Below are 17,249 nucleotides of genomic sequence, written 5' to 3'. Positions count from 1 at the left end.
GAGGAAAAGGGTTTAATTTGGCTTTCCCGTCACTATTCAACAGTTACTTTCCTCGCATTGAGTATGCTTAATTTATATAATAAGACATTTAATTCATGCCTTTTATATGCATTGTAATAATCCACCATAAGTAGCATCACTTAATAAATGAGAGAAGAGTCTTTTGGTACAAAATATGGAAATTAGGCTGCAAAATCACCTTAAGCTACTACAATATCCATTTATGGAAAAGCAATCCTCTTTCAATAGTTTTGTAGCTAACTTTGCAATCAATGACCATACGAGTAGTCACAGTTTATGTTCCCGAAGCTGCATATTTTTTCTCTGATCTAAAAAATGAATTACAAAAGAAAAAGCCAAAAAATTTATTCTTTATCTCATTAATTAACCCACGGGGAATTTTATTCAAAAAATAGCCTAATGAGTTAGGATAGGTTTTCGATAATGCCAAGCAAAACATACCTCTATACCCTAATTAACACGGCACAAAATATACCTTGAACCATAGGTGGTGGCCGAAGTACCTGGAATAAAATGATCGAAATCTTCTATCATATAAAAGTATTCACAAAAGCTATTAGTTTGTAAAGGCATCTCTCACTACCCATTTCAGTTTATTTGAGGTTGCTCGATGAATAGTATGTGTCTTAATTTCAGGCAGCTAAATCCCCAGAAACGATGGCAGTCAGTGCTCAGTCCAAGATATTACTGAGGAATGTGAATTATTTAAGCACGCCCCCCAACCTCAATATAGAGATGGGGTATTAGGTCTTCCTAGGAAGCCATGGGTGCCACTGGGCCCTGATGATGTGTGATTTTCGCACGCCGTTGTGTTAGTATTATGTGAGCTCCACCTGTACGAACCTCCGGGATGATATCTGTGACTCTATGACGTATATTGAAAATGCAACTTTCATCCCGAACTAATGCCTTCGTCAAGGTATTTAAAGTGCAACTCCTACATATTATTCTCTAATAATAATACATGTAGACGTTCTATTTTAATTAAATTGACCTTTCAGAAATATTAAATAATCTGATAAATAATGGACTCGTAAATATTTTTTTGTGTGCATGAAATCTTAAACATGTTGTTTTAGGCATAGGAAGAAATGTGAATTAATCTTAATCAATGTATGTGAAAGAATTATTGCGTTAAATTTCATTCATCTGTTCTGCGATTTATTTATTTTCTCTCCATTGTATTCATTAGTTTAACCTTCCTTAAACTACTGGAATTATATAGACCCACTCCTTAAAAATGAGTTCTTAATATAGTTAAAGACAGCTAGGTGTCAGTAAGTTTTTTCCAATACTCTTTTGCATACGCTTGGATTCAAGATTCGAGTGCTTAGTGGTTTGCATAATACGAGGGTCATCCGGAAAGTAGTACCCGTTCGTGCCGCATGAAGTGCTGATGACGCGAGTAGCCGCTGGACGAGGTCAGATAGCTTCAGTGGCTTGTCTGCCTTCTCTGAGCCAAGTTGCGTGACGCTAGCATTGCCTGTGTTGTTTCTGTGATTGTTTACAATGTTTAAAAAAATTGAGAACGCCGCCAGTTGTGAAGTGAGGGCAGTGATTAAATTCCTCAATGCAAGAAACGTTCACCCATGTGATATTCATCGCCAATTAAAGGAGGTGTATGGAGACAATGTAATGGACGAGTCGTCTGTTCGGCGGTGGTGTCGCAACTTCAACATGGGGAGGGGGAACACACACGACGATGAGCGTTCGGAGAGACCGTCTGTCATTACAGACCAACTGGTGAGCTCAGTTGACGAATTCGTGAGGAACGATCGGCGCGTCACAATTGATGACATCTGTGAGCATTTTCCCAATGTTTCTCGAACAATTGTTCATGAAATTGTTAAACACCATCTGCATTATGCAAAAATTTGTGCAAGATGGGTCCCTCGCGTATCTCAATGAGCTGGCGGCGAAGGACTATGCAGCAGGAATACAGAAACTTGTCACACGTTATGACAAATGCCTTAATTTGCTTGGAGATTATGTTGAGAAGTAGTTTAAAGTATCCTCTTTCAAATAAAATTTTTTATGTTTGTTAATATTTACTTTTGTGTCTTTATTTCACGAACGGGTACTACTTTCCGGATGACCCTCGTATTAATTTGGTTTCCTCGCGGAACCTTATCAATCTGAGTGCGCTTATCTTATATGCAAATTTAAAATAGTAGTGCCTTTTTATGTTTTATTGATTTTCAATCAAGATTTTTTATTGAAAACAGTATATAAGATATTGTTCCTGTCACAGCGGTTTCTATGAATGATTTTTCTCCAGGCAAGTAATTTAAAATAAATAGCGATGTTTTTAATTGATCTATTACCAAACTGATGGTTTTTACAAATCAGTGAAAAGTATAGCTGGAATAATTAAAAATTTTTACAAAATGTCGTTTATTTGGTGAAATATCTAAGTATTGCAATTATTATGGCGATCGCGGTCGTGCCGCATTTAAAATGGCGCGCCACTACCGGTACTTCAAGGATCGGTAGGGGAACAGCGATCTCTGATTGGTCCAATGAACCGGGTTGGTCGTTTGAATCATCGGGAGATCATGTGACCAATTTCTTATAAATTGGCCCGCTCCACTCTTCCCTGGCAGAAATTGATTTTGTTGTGTTATAAGTGTTTGGTCTCTGACCGGGTAGTTTATCGCTGATACTTGGATCTTTGGTGCTATCGCAGAAACCGAACGCAGACGATACCAACGACACATTCAAACCAGAGCGTGGTGTAGCTGAAGTTATAAATACCCCTCTCTCACTATAGGTGGCCTCTTTTCGTCAGTGGCGTTGCTTCAGCTTGTTCCGTGCGCACCGTAATAGATCCACAATGCCCGAAACATCTTTGTACATAAACGGATTTGGTCACAACGGCCACATGGAGTCCGAAGTAGTTGAAGGAGAAACTTTTTTGTTTACTTCGGAATCCGTCGGTGAGGGGCATCCCGGTGAGTAAAATTTACTATTTCTCGAAATAAATATTTTCTGAAGATTGTTCAGTTAGCAGCCATGTGCGCTCTCCTGTCCATATCGAAAATGGCGCCTGGCCAAGGTTGCTAGAAAATATAATATTATGCCTTCAAACAAATTTCTGTGACAGATTGAATAAAAACTCTGTTGCAAATTTTTGAGTGATTTCGAAAAAATTATTAATTTTCTTGAACAGCGAGCACTTAACTCGCGTGTTGCTCGGCCACGCCGCACGGCATAGATAGAATGTCCTTTTTAATTTAGGTGTGTGTAGGATATTTTTTATTTATATTGGGAACTGTTACTTCTCCATTATGGCCGGCATGAATCGAAATGTATGAGCGATTTTCTTATTTAAATTTTGATGTAGCAAAATGATTGTATTTTTCAGATAAAATGTGCGATCAAATCAGTGACGCAATTTTGGATGCGCATTTGAAACAAGACCCAGATGCCAAAGTTGCGTGCGGTAAGTTCGTTTGTGTGAACTATGAGTTTGTTCAATGTATAAGTGTCATAACTTTTATTCTATGTAACTTTCTGTGACATTTCAGAGACTGTTACAAAAACTGGAATGATTTTAGTGTGTGGAGAAATTACTTCTAAGGCAGTTGTTGATTACCAGAAAGTCGTGAGAGAGACAGTTAAGCACATAGGATATGATGATTCCACTAAGGGTGAGTAACTTTGGTTGTGGTCGTACGTTGCATTTCATATTCAATGGACATTTTAAATGGCGGCTCACGTTTTATTTTTTAATTCAATGACCCGGTTCTATTAAACATTCTTATTAGGTTGTATTAAAGTAATTGTCCCATATTATTACCCCCATGGTCAATGAGTCCTCTTGCTTGAAACGCTGTAACTTATTATTTACTTTAAAATTCATAGACACCATCATTTTTGAATTTGTTCACTTGCTGTTTTATTATGAGTAACCAATGCAAGGAGACTCCCAACCTACTGTTTATGCTGCTCGCGGAAGGTGTTAAGCACTTATTAGCCTAATGTCCCAAATGGATCATTATTTGACTGTGATCACGCTGCAGGCTTTGACTACACAACTTGCAATCTCCTGGTGGCCGTTGAACAACAGTCCCCAAACATCGCTGACGGCGTGCACGTTAATAAGGAAGAGAACGAGATTGGTGCTGGTGATCAGGTACCAAAGTGGATTTGTTTCGAGAGCTCGATTTTCCAGCAGAAATGGGAAAATTTGCTTGGGGCATGTGTTAATAATGAATGGCCGCACTGGTCTTTAAAGCCAGGATATGGAAGTCAAAGCCTGGCGGAACGAATGCTTCTAACATTAGGAAAACGTCAATCATTTTTGTATCAGTCTCAGCAGTTTGGGTGATTTTACGGTTAAAATATTTAAATTTTCGATGCTAGAGTTCAGTAAACCTGTATTAATAATAGTCTAGACGGTTTTGTCGGTGTATTTATGGAGCAACATTTATGGAGTTAAAAGAATATTTGATTGGCTGTAGCCATAATGATGCATGTATAAAGATATAGTCATAACTGGTTTTACTTTACAGGGCTGCTTGGGTAATAATTGAAGTCATCACTGTTGTAATGTTAAGTTGCCCAACTCCCTTGTTAACTGGGATGTGAAATTAGTTATATTTGCATATTTACTAATGGGCATGGGGTTGCATGATTGTGGCTTTCAAAGTCATACGGTATAGCCCTGTGAAAATATTGGAAAGACTTAGAATGTGGGATTCCTTGTCTTGTCCATCAGGGTTTGATTACAAGATCTGCAATGTCCTCTTGGCCTTGGACCAGCAGTCTCCTGACATCGCATCTGGTGTTCACCTGAACCGAAATGAAGAGGAAGTTGGTGCGGGGGACCAGGTGACTTTGCCTAATTAGGCCACCTGTAGATCTCTGGCCAATTGCTCTTTCTCTTACTTGCAGTCTATCACACTCCACTCCAGAGTAAATGCTTGCCATTTTTCAACTGAATAGGGTATATGGTACTGGTTAAAATTTTGCCATCATAATTCAGGAATGAACTAATGTGTCCTAAGTCATTTGCATGTGGTGCTTCATTCCAATGATGCTACTTTGTATTTGCTACTCTTGAGTTGGACATGATGAAACTCATTACCACCAAACTTGTTGTGACTGAGGGAGATGCATCACACGTGCTTTTTGTCTTGTCAAGCAGTTCCTGTTTTATGTGCTTGTTTTCAAAGTTAAAGTGCTTTTGTTTTCAGTTAAGGGCTGCATTTAATGTTCCTTTAATCATATGAGGTGGGTTTTTTAAGCATGCTCTTTTGATAATAAAAACGAGATTTTTTGTTTCTTTTTTACATGAACTGTACTGTCTAATTTTCAACATATTTCCACTGATATTAAGGCACTTGTCATATCATTGTCACTGTGACTAACACTTGTTCATGTGCTTGATAAAGCATCTATGTAATGAATGCCACAGCGATATAAAAATGGCTAATTTGCTGTAGTTTGTAACTTCAGAAGCTTCTTGTGTAAGTTGATTGGTGCCTTAATATCAGTGAAAATCATGTTGAAAAGTAGATTGTCAGGCTTTCATGTAAAATTGTTCTAAGAAATGTACTTCGTTTTTATTATTGAAATTGTAAGTGTTTAAAAAACATTGTGTTGCAAGATATTTCCCATTGTCTATTTAATGCATGTAATTTTTACCATTAATATTTCTATGTAATGATTTTAGCTGAAGTCAGGAGCCTGTTATTTTGTAATTTTTAGGGACTCATGTTTGGTTATGCAACAGACGAGACTGAAGAGTGTATGCCATTGACAGTGGTATTGGCTCACAAGTTAAATCAACGTATTGCGCAACTGAGAAGAAATGGTGTATTCTGGTGGGCACGCCCTGACTCAAAAACACAGGTAAATTAACATTTTATTATATTTCTTAGATTCATTGTGTATTTGTGCTTGACATCATCTATGATGTTCAATGATTGTAATAATTAGATTCATGTAAACATTTTCATTTTATTTCCTTCACTCAAGACATTTTAATTGAAAAAATTTTTAATGGGAAAGTCCCTCCACACTTTCAGGGATATAACTATAAATTACAAATGTAAAAAATTGTTGTGGTTCAGGTTGAAATCCCATGGGAGCTTGGATAGTGTACCAATTTATGGTTGAGGATTTCAAGGTTTAAAGTATTCAAGTATTTTGTTGTTAATAGTATATGTATTTTATTTTTAACAATGTAACATTACCCAAGTTAATGTTCATTATTATGTTACATTGCTTAAGTAATTGATTGATTTTACTCTAAAGTATTTTAATGTGATACTTAAAATTGAGAACCACAATTATTGCAACATTAATATTACTTGCATCAACTTTACTTAAAAAGTCCAAGGATGTTAACATATATAGAAGTACTGATGTAGATGTCATGATTACCCTTAATTTTAGGCAGATAAATCAAGTTTTTAATGTTTCTGATACATTTTATAATTCACTAATATTCATCTTCCATCCAAGCTAAACTGTCAATCTAATATTCCATGCTACTGTTAATTTTATATTTCCCATGGCTTGACATAGCCCTGAAAAATTGTTGCCAGTTTACCAGTTACGGTAGGTTTTGGATGGGCGTGAACTGAAGATTTTCTTTGACTTAACTAGCAAAATAAAATTACTAGAAACCTTAAGCAAATTTCACATCCTTAATTGCACCTTATTACAATGTGCCAGGAACAATAGAAATTTGCAGTTCATTTCACGTGCTAAGTTTCTGCTAAGTGTTGTCCGAAATTTTTTCTCCTCTTCATGTCATCCAAAATTCCTGTAAGTTTCATTCCCTTTTTAATTGAAGCCCTTTCTCTTGCGCTGCATTTTCATAATTTTCTTCCTTGAAATTTCCCTAGGAAGTCTTCAATCACTACTTGAAAAATTTTCTTACTTTCTATTCAACATCGGTCCACATTCAGTATTACAAATGGCAGCATTTTGTAAAGGCCAGGATTTTGATGGATTGATGGAATTCTTAATAAGAAGTTGGCTTTTCAGTTGTGAGATCAGATTAGTTTGCTTTATGCCATAGCCGAATCCGTTTGATATGGAGTGTGGTTGTGTCCAGTGAGGAAACATGGTTAAAAAAAAAAGAGGATGGAGATATATTAAAGGCTTTTGAAATGTGAGTTGGAGAAGAGTGGAAAAAGTGAAGTGGGATGAAAGAAAACAAACAGTGTTAGACATGGTGGGGATTGTTTGGGGAGCTCTCAAAGGAGGCAGACAAGACTAATACAGAGCATTTTGACTAGCAATGGGAGGTGTTGAAAGGTTGTGATAGAGATGGTTACTCAGCTGAGGTAGGGGAAGGAAAGGATGAGCATGTTAAGTGGAATGGAAGAAGGTAGAAAGTATGTGGAAGTGAAGTTTGTAATATGGTTTTGGGTGTAGAGGTGGCTTATTATATGAAGCTTAAAAAATTAGTGGCTACTTGCGGATTATATTAATCCAAAATATACTTTTGGTGGAGTATAAGTATCCTGTAGTTGCGATTTGTAATGAATAGTGAACTTGTTTTTTATATTTGCTGTGGTAGTCATATGTGATAGTATTAGTATGCCTAAAATTCAACTTCCAATATTGTATTCATTGTAGAGGATGTCAATCTTAGATGTTTCAACAGATCATTACAAGTTTCATTGTGAGAATCACTTAGTTCTGAGAAAATTATTTTATCTTCAATTGCAAATTTTCTTTATTCTACTAGTCTTTTCTACTTCTCACTGTCAAGAAGGATAAAACTTGTATTCCTGAGAATTTGAGGAAAACTAACAAATGAGAAACTGAGCTAACTCATGGCTTAACAAGTGCAAACAGCTGTCCCAACTTCAAAATTTTGTGTGGAGATGGAGAATACACAAATATTTTGCTAGCAGACAGCAGTTTTATTGGTTGACATTTTCATTGCTAGTGGCAGCCTATGCTGCCTTGCTATATTCAGAATTTTCCCCAAAATCTTTCTTTTCCCCCACAGTACTGCTCTTGTAATTGTTGTGAATATGATTGAAACTACTTCGAAAAAGTGTTTCTTGTGGACTTGATAGAATTGAGCTGTTTTAGTCTAGCACATGGTGATGCAATTAGTTGGAAGACTAAAAATGAAATTGTGTAAATATGGGGTTCCACGTGGGTTTAAAAATATAGGAATTTATGGAATGTGCCAAACATTTAGGGATTGCTGAAAAAATTTAAATTCAAAAACTGAAGTATGGGGTATGTACATGCACTAAAATTGACAGCAGTGACCTTATGTTTCCCTTTCAATGATAAAATTAACGGCAACACTGTAAATTCAATTTTTATTGCTAACGTTATCATAGACAAATAATGAAATGATTTCATAAAGGGATATATATTGTTTACTTGCCAATTGTTGCAGTTATAAATCATCAGGCTGTACAAAAAGTATGATTTCAAATGATGGTGAAAATATATATAAGAACCATATTTTTGGGATTTTGGAACTGGTATTTTTGGCCTTAAAAAGCAGTGACTCTTGGGTTTTTGGATTTTCATTCGCCTGTCATATGCTTTGTAATTTTAGGGCTCAAAATCTCACTGAGAGAAATGTATTTGTTATAGCCAACGGAATCAAGTGTGGGAGAGACTCAAGTGCAGTTGTGATCATGTTATGGAAGGGACATGGTGACGTGCAAATTTTTTACTGATAATAAGCTAGCAAAATTATTGGTGAACTTTTATTAATTCTCACTGCCAAAGAAACAACTCGTAAGTTTTGTTTTAATTTTATGGTATCATGGTTTTAAGATGCTTTGCTTTACGACACCAGCAGTACCACACAAATTTCTGTGATGTTGCAATGACCAATAGAATGATGACTGAAGGTAAAAACTCGTGGAAAGTTGGTTACAATCCTAATTATTTATTGAACATTGAGAAATTAAATGTTTAAACAGAAACTATAGACTAAAATCTGTATTCTAGTGTGTGTGTGTGTGTGTTTTAAATCACATTATTTTTCAGCAGTGGTTTAGAGGGATGGTGGAGGTAATGCAATGTACTTCGTCCTCAAAATGTTATTCCTTCTTATGGACTCTCTGCACCATAACTAAACAGTAAACCCTTGATCAGCAGGAACAAGATATGTTAATGTTTGTGTAAATATGTGGAGAAATGACATTTTATGCATATTGTAGTCTAATTCCCTCAATTTGAATTTCTGATTTTCTACGACGTATTATTATTTTACAAGGAAATCCTATTAGTTAATATCTGACTTACATTGAACTGTAAACTTCAGTTGCATGCATACCTCAGTGTTGGTATTGCCATCTTAGTGCACAAAATCATGGTATCCAACCGCATCAATATGTTAATTTTTTGCTGGTCCATGCTCAATAGATTTCCTAATTAGAACATAATAAAGGTGATTTTTTTGAAAAATTATATTTTCTCTCGGCAATTGCCAAAAGTATTTACTCTAATATAATTTGAGAAAATGTGCATCTGTCAGTAATACTTGACATTATCCCTTGTCTTTAGTAGAATGGACTTTAGGGTGAGATGCATTCTAGGTTGCCTTAAATTTTCACCTTATATTGATAACAGTTTGCAACAAAAGTTTCAATCATCACTAATATTTTTAATTCCATTACTTAAGGTTTTTCCCTTAGCAATATGCATATGGTGCTCTCCATGTATTCTGGTACCCTCTTAGAGCCATTTATTTAGCTGTGTAAGAATAACACTGAAGATTAGAAAAATAGTTATTTTAACATTGCTATGCATATTATTGTAGAAGGAACATGCAATCCACAGTGTGTCCTTATTTCAGTATTCATGTGTATATAATGTATGTGCTTCATCTTTTTTATTGAAGCTAACTACTTCTTTCCCATTTTATAGGTGACCTGTGATTACCATTTTGTAAATGGTGCATGCATTCCACTTCGTATGCATACAGTGGTTGTATCAGTGCAACATTCAGAAAAGATTGGCTTGGATCAGCTTCGAGAGGAAGTTATGGAGAAGGTTATAAAGCATGTGATACCAGAGAAGTACCTAGATGACAAAACGATGTTCCACATAAACCCTTGCGGAAACTTTCATGTTGGAGGACCACAAGTAAGTCATGTGCAAATCTATTAGTTTACTGCAACCTGGGCATTTTTTGCTTTTTTAATAGCATTAAAATATACAAAGTTAAAATAATCTGGGCTTCGCAGACCAGAGGTAGATACCAAAAGTTTATTTCCTGACCTTAATCAAGTTGGGTGTAATTTATGAAAACGTTTGTTGATTAACATTTGATTAAAACTTGGTCTGTAGATAGGTGTCCCTTCTAATGCCGTTGACTTCAGCTGATGGCTGTAAATACTGGGAGTTTTAGTGTCATAGAGTAATAGTGTCAATTGTAGGGCTTTGTCCAGATTTTGATTTGCTGAGACCCTCTGTTCCTCCTGTCACACACTGTCAAGGGCAAACTAAAGGCCCAGGGCTTTTTTTTATTTTGGTGCTCTTGAATATCTCATATCCATCTTTTTATTTGTGGTGATGACGAATGATTAATTTTTTGGCTGTTCAGGCTACGTGGATAACAGGCAACATAGGTGATGTGAGACATTATGAACTAGTATCATTAAGTCAATATGTATGTTTTCACAATTTATCTACTTGGTTTTCATTGACATTTAATATGCCAGCATGGTTTATTCTGCGGACCAAAAGTAAATTTCAGTATAATAATGAAATGCTTCTATTTTGGTCCAATAGGCTATCTGGAACAGATCCTCCTGTAAATATGTTATTGTGGTTATTTGAAATATTTTCACAAATCAATCTGCTCTGTGTAATAGATTAATAAAATAACAGATGACTGCAAATGATGATAGTTAAATGGCGAGAGAGGATATTTTTATCCTAATATTACATAAGATGACATCATGATATAATATTATTGGAAATTTGAGTGCTAAACAGATAGTTATGAAGAATAAAGTTCACAATTCGTGATGGTAACTTCAGTTGTACAAAATTTAAGAACTATCAGAAAATAATTCAATATGCCTAGTACTTACAACTTACCTTAATGGCTCATGATATAATATAACCTGTTACACTATTATGGTGGTTTTGAATATGACCTAGATTTATTTAAGGTGGTGAAAGAGGGTTAGAACTCATTGAATTTACTGTAAATTTTGGTAGCAGTATTGAAAGTGACTAGTGGCAAGGGACTTCAATTCATAGAAATTGTGTTATGATGATTGCATGACACATTTCCAGACTCACTGAATCATACAAGCTGGGAAAGTTTTGTCTGTTCTGTATTTGCTAATCTTGATTTATCCATGATGAATATTTCCACCTCTACAAACTGAGGATGTGCATCAGAAGTGATAGTTTATTATTTTACTTTTTGCTATAGGTTCTACTTAGTCTTAAACATTCAGTCAAATGTTGGGTATTGGGTGTTCTCAAAGTCTTAAGCAATCAGTGATCCTACAAAATTTTTCCATTATTTGATTTGCACCAACCTCTTCATGCACTGTCGCCATTTGGAGTAAGGAGTTTTATGTTATTCAATTTTTCACTGAAATTGTAGTGATGGAAGGTATTCTTCCATCAGTGCTGGAATAATGTTCAAGAGGAGTATTGTTTTAGATATTCATTTGCTCATGCACACACTTGCACAAGAGATTGGTCTGACTTAGAAGGGAAGGTTTTTGCCAAAGCTAGAGTGACTAACTGGAGGGGAGTGAGGGTCTTCAAGAGGTGAAAGAAATTGTTGGTTGCATTGGAAAAGATTATAGCATTTGTGGTGGCATGGTTGGCTTGTTCATTACAAAAGAGTAACCAGTTCCGATCACTGAGTTGTCTTTCATCATGGGTAATCCGAAATTCTAGTCTTTTATTGATACATTATCCAGATTATTTAAGTATAAGTATTGTAGCTGAACTGGTATTTTTTTGGGGTTGAAATTTTTCTATTAAATTTATGAATCATTCACAATTAAAGAAAATTGTAAGAATCAATTCATTTTTACCTCAATTCATTGCTTAAATTTTTCCTCTTTATTTGCCTCAGTCATTGTTCTCTTAAACATATAACCATAAACACAGTAATCAACCTTAAGGTAGGTGATGGTAGAGTTCACGCAGTACTGAACCCGACCACGTGTAAATTTAACACATCAGGGTATGGGGGCCAGTTCCCTTACCTGTGCCAGTTATGGTTTCCCAGGAAGATCTGGTACCCATTAAATCACAGCTTAGGTAGAGCTGCAGGTGCCTGGGAATCAAACCGGGGGCCCTCCGGTCAGTAGTCCAGTGCTCAACCCCTGGACTACCGCGACCCTGCATGAACGTAATAGTAAAAAAAAATTCTGTTACCGGTTACGTTAATTGTTCTTTTTTACATATTTAGGGTGATGCCGGGCTAACAGGACGGAAGATTATTGTGGACACATACGGTGGATGGGGTGCACATGGCGGTGGAGCTTTCTCTGGAAAGGACTTCACCAAAGTTGACAGATCTGCAGCATATGCTGCCCGTTGGGTGGCTAAATCGCTTGTCAAAGCTGGTCTTTGCAAGCGTTGTCTTGTTCAGGTGAGTGATAAACATTAACCATTGAGCCTAAACTATGAATTTTGTTATGTATTTGGATTATTAAAAACTTAAAATATTTGCCATTTTGGGGAACAATGTAATTAATGGTGTAGGTAAAATAGGCTGCTATACATAGTAAGTACCAGGTAAATATAGTATAAGAAATAATGAGTCGATAAGATAAAGATTTATTCTCTGCCACTGGTATTAGTGCTCATTACCTCTGTAATACTTAGTTTTTAGATAAGACCTGAAGCAGACGGGGTAATAGTTTCTCAAGGTTGTGTGGCTCTGAAGAACATTGTATAAAATGCATTCACAAAGAAATTTCTAAAATTGTCATTTTTCATTATTGGTTCTTTTCTTCTTATTCACTTAAAATGTACCTCTCGTACCATGCACTAATTTTATTTGATTAATGTAAATTGGCTCAATTTTCCAGTTTGACTGCCAAGAGTCTCTGTTTGCTTTTCTAACTCATTGTAATGGCAAATGTTTAGTTTCTTGCTGCATTGGTTGGGCAGATTGCCAGCAATGTAGTATTGTGAAGTCATTCTTATGAAGTTAATATGGGTTCATATTCAGATTGAGCTGTTCTATATGCATTGTGCTTATTTAAGTTGCCGCCATATTTACCTTAGCAGGCCATAATCAAAGATTCAGTATAAAATTTAATTTACTTCTTTTTGATCAAATTGGTCTTCTGAGGTAGATTCTACTTTTAGATTTATCATGTTTATTTTGATAGTTACACAATTTTGTTTTCTTTGTGTAATGGATTAATATTAGTAAGAAGGTATGTACAAATCATGGGAGGTGAATGCTGAGGGAATGTTATTTTTTATTGTGTCCCTGCAATTTTATTAATTGGAGATAACGATGAGATATTATAATGAATTGGTTGCTGCACAGGTAGCCATCAGGAATATTTTCTCATTAGTGACAAAAACCACGCATTTCCATATATATTGTGACCATAGCAGTATGCTTGGTGTAAGCAATTGGAATGCATGAAAATGATTCAATATGCTAGTACTCACCGCTAACCTTAATTCTAATTATTTGAAATCGCTTGCTACAAATAATGGTGGCTTTCAGATTATGATTTAGGTTTGGCCTATTGAAGTGGGGTAAAAGTAATTTGGTTTTGCTGTTAACATTGGTGGCTGTAAACATCAACTAGGGACTTACTTAGGACAGCTATTTACAGCCTCCTGGCAAAATCATAACTACTGAAAAAGTGGTTTTATCAATTTCCATTAAACCCTTAACTGCTGCCACTTGTGATGCATTTTTCCTATGATGTTTTGTGTATTTGCTACTCTTGATTTATTCATGATGAATATTTCCACCACTATAAACTGAGGATATGTATCACAAATGATTTTAAAATGTCTTTCTTTTTTATGTTTGTTATTCTTCTTATTTTTATATTAGGTCACCTGATCTTCAGCATACACTGCTATTTTCATATATGTACTCGCTAAGTATGCAGCTGAAATGCAGATTCATTGCACATCGAAGATATAATTCCTGTGTATTTTTATATCAGTATTTACTAAGATACCTTCAATAAATGTAACATTTAGGGACTTGACCAAAAATTTTATGGTATTAAAAATCCATACGGTATAACTGGTCTCAGATGGGTTAGCCTGCTGGTACTGTTTACTCTTATATTAAGAAACAATGGGTTATTGGAGCAGTAATAATATTCTCGAAGGATTTTTTTAATGCCGTACTCTTTTGTAGGTTTAAGTTGTGAGAATACCTTGATATGGGGTATAATTAAAAGCAGTTAAGGGAAGTTCTGCTTTACTTTATATTTTAAGCAGTATTTGATATCATTTTATATGTTCTTGCAGGTTGCATATGCAATTGGTGTAGCAGAGCCACTTTCAATCACAGTCTTTGATTATGGAACTTCGAATAAAACTCAAAAAGAGCTCCTTCAAATTGTTAAGAGTAATTTTGACCTTCGTCCTGGGAAAATAGTAAAGTAAGTGCACGCCTATGCCAGCATTCTGGATATTTTCTTTGTCCATGATGCTCAAGTATTTGCTACTGCTGATTTCTTTATGATTTAAAATAATTAACTGAGGTATCCCTGTTTTTTTGAGTGCCTCTCTACTGCAAAAGATGAACATGCTAATCTGAACCTTTTTTCTTGCAGAGAATTGAACCTTCGCAACCCTATATATCAGCAAACGAGCACCTATGGACATTTTGGCCGTGATATTTTCCCTTGGGAGGCGCCCAAAAAGCTAGTATATTGATGTTTAGAGATGTTTAATGTTGATCAACTGTCTCTTTTTCCCTTGAACACTCCTTTTCTTTCACATTCATGTTCGATGTGTGTAAATATAACTTGGTATGAGCGAGATCTTGGCATAATGAGAGGAGGAACAGTGTGTGCCTGTTTAGGAGCAATTGAAGGGAGCCATAACAAGTTCTCAGTGTCCTGAAGCTTGGCCTTTGGAGCAGCTGGTGGATTTAGCTGGACCAGTGGTCGTGGTTGTACCCTTGAATGAATTGGGGGATGACAAAGGATGAGTTTCGTCCATGGGGTAGAGACAGTGGGGTAAGATAGGGCCGCTTAGCAGGAAATTTACACCTTCCAATTATGTGTTCTATTTGGCAGCGCTCAAGATCAGTCATTAGAGTAAGAAATGTACATCAGGGTCGGAAGGAAAGAAAAAAGCCACTTACTCAAGGTGTTTGCCATATAGGTGCGTGTCCATGTTGGAAATGTGCCAGTGAGTGAATGTGTGTGTGTGCATGATAGAGAATTACTTCTCCAGCTTCCCATCCCTTGTTTGTGATTGTGTGTAATTTGTGCGCGAGAATGGGGAAGAACAAGACGTGCATAATTTGAGAGAACTGTACCGAAGAAGAAAAGGCCATTTAAATAACTGTTCCCTTAATTGCAAGAGTTTTAAGTCCCACAACATTAGAAATTTTTTGAGATGCTTTATATGGGGTGGTGTTTTATTTGGATTAACTTTTTTGATGGACCAAAATACAAAGATCATGGGAATTATTAACTTGCTTGAAGCTGTTACAAAAGTATTTATATAGGGGTTTGAGTTCCAGCTGTATGTTGTAGCAGTGAAGAATATGACACAGTTAATTTATTAAATGAGAACCATAGTCTATAACCATTTATGCAAGTCTAGTGGCAAATTTATAAAAATAACATTTTAGCTTCTCCGAATTGTGTACATAGATTCTATGCAACCTTTGGGAAGAGATCTGAATTTAATATGGTACTATTTCTGAATGCCTCTGTGCAATGTGCCATTGCCTTTGACTTGGCTATCAATTATTTGTCACCTAATGATATGATACCTCTGTTAAATATCATGATGATTTTAAAAAATGATGGCATGAATAAATACCTAAAGAAAAATAAATTCTTTTATTCTTTAGTGGTCTTTGCAGAAGTCACATTTCCAATTTCTGTATTGATGCTGATTAGGTCTACACATTCTTGTGCTGTATACCTAGTAAGTGGATTTAATTTGTCACTTTTTACTGAAAGGAATTCATCCTCCAATTGATGTTGATGATGGGATACTTTTATTATACAAAATTTTGTCTTCCTTTTTTTAGTTCGTCTTCCTCAGTGATTTTAAGAAACCATTCCAATAGTGTGTACAGACTGGCTTGTTTTTAATCTTGCAATCAAGTGCCCTGGAGATTTTGGTACTCGTCTTATATTCACTTCATGTTTTGTGGTGGACTAGTTCATATTATTATGCTTGATGGTTATAAAATTCCATTGACGTAACATTAAGCAAGTTACTGTTAAGCTTGAGTGTGATAATTTGTGCATAATTGTTAAAATACCATATGAAATAGTCAAATATGATTGTCATAATGTAAGGGTTGTATGATGTGCTTCTGTGAGTTAACCCTCTGAAAGTTCTTGGTGCATAGTAGTGAATCATCCTGACATATATCCTGTCCACTTCAAAATCATGTTCGTTTTATGTACATACAAGCATTTTCATGAAGTTCATTGGAAATAAATGTCATCATTTCAAATCAACAATGTATTTTCTGTATACTGTGTACTTACATCTTGAATGTTGCTGACAAATTAGTTTTATAAAGTGGCAATTTCCAGGGAACAGAATCTGGATGCTGTATATTCATTTTGTCTGCCAAATTTAACAATGGAACTTTATTTTCAAAAAGTTTCATTTCACATGTTTTCATCACAATCATTTATTGTTGAATGTGAAGTACATATTTTGATTGGCAATAAGATGTTGGAGAAAGTGGGGAATCCTCATCGTATTGTGTGACCTATGCCCATCCAAAACCTTCCTGAAGTGGTTGAGTACAAGTGAACAGGGCTAACTCCATTACCTAGCATTGACCCATTCCGGCTCTCCATTAACTACATGCATCCTAGCAGTCGAAGAAATGTGTTGTTGCAGATGTCTTCTATTCCTCTCCTGTGTTTTCATCCAATTTATTCAAATGGAATGCATTATAAAAATCAATTAAACAAATACACCGTGATGGAAGATCATTAATGCTTGTGACCTCACTATTGCTATGGTGACATTCACGTCCTCCCTTTTTGAACCCATAATGATTGACCCTTATGTAATCATAAGTCCTCTCCATCATAGTTGCCCATTGTTCT

General features: G+C 35.7%; 1 protein-coding gene and 1 non-coding gene across 3 annotated transcripts; both read left to right on the top strand.

Annotated features, from left to right (window-relative positions):
- The first annotated feature begins 2,638 nt into the window (after positions 1-2,638).
- Sam-S (S-adenosylmethionine Synthetase) lies at positions 2,639-16,646 on the top strand. Of its 2 annotated transcripts, none has more exons than XM_071583876.1 (9): positions 2,639-2,972; positions 3,386-3,463; positions 3,549-3,671; positions 4,742-4,854; positions 5,734-5,877; positions 9,889-10,107; positions 12,410-12,592; positions 14,458-14,591; positions 14,766-16,646. In XM_071583876.1, exons 1-9 carry the CDS (start codon positions 2,855-2,857, stop codon positions 14,866-14,868), a joined length of 1,215 nt encoding a protein of 404 aa, XP_071439977.1. In that variant the 5' UTR covers positions 2,639-2,854; the 3' UTR covers positions 14,869-16,646. The 2 variants fall into 2 exon arrangements, with proteins under 2 accessions (XP_071439977.1, XP_071439978.1); XM_071583877.1 differs by lacking the exon at positions 4,742-4,854 and adding an exon at positions 4,044-4,156.
- Positions 5,052-5,135, top strand: LOC139686901 (small nucleolar RNA SNORD24). The gene has a single exon (XR_011700571.1). It is a non-coding gene; the product is annotated as a small nucleolar RNA SNORD24 (small nucleolar RNA).
- Positions 16,647-17,249: the final 603 nt, after the last annotated feature.

Source organism: Hetaerina americana, unplaced genomic scaffold (assembly GCF_022747635.1).
Source record: "Hetaerina americana unplaced genomic scaffold, ioHetAmer1.1.p SCAF_15, whole genome shotgun sequence".
Taxonomy (NCBI): domain Eukaryota; kingdom Metazoa; phylum Arthropoda; class Insecta; order Odonata; family Calopterygidae; genus Hetaerina; species Hetaerina americana.
Note: the sequence above shows the minus strand (reverse complement) of the source record. Positions and strands in the feature narration are given on the sequence as shown.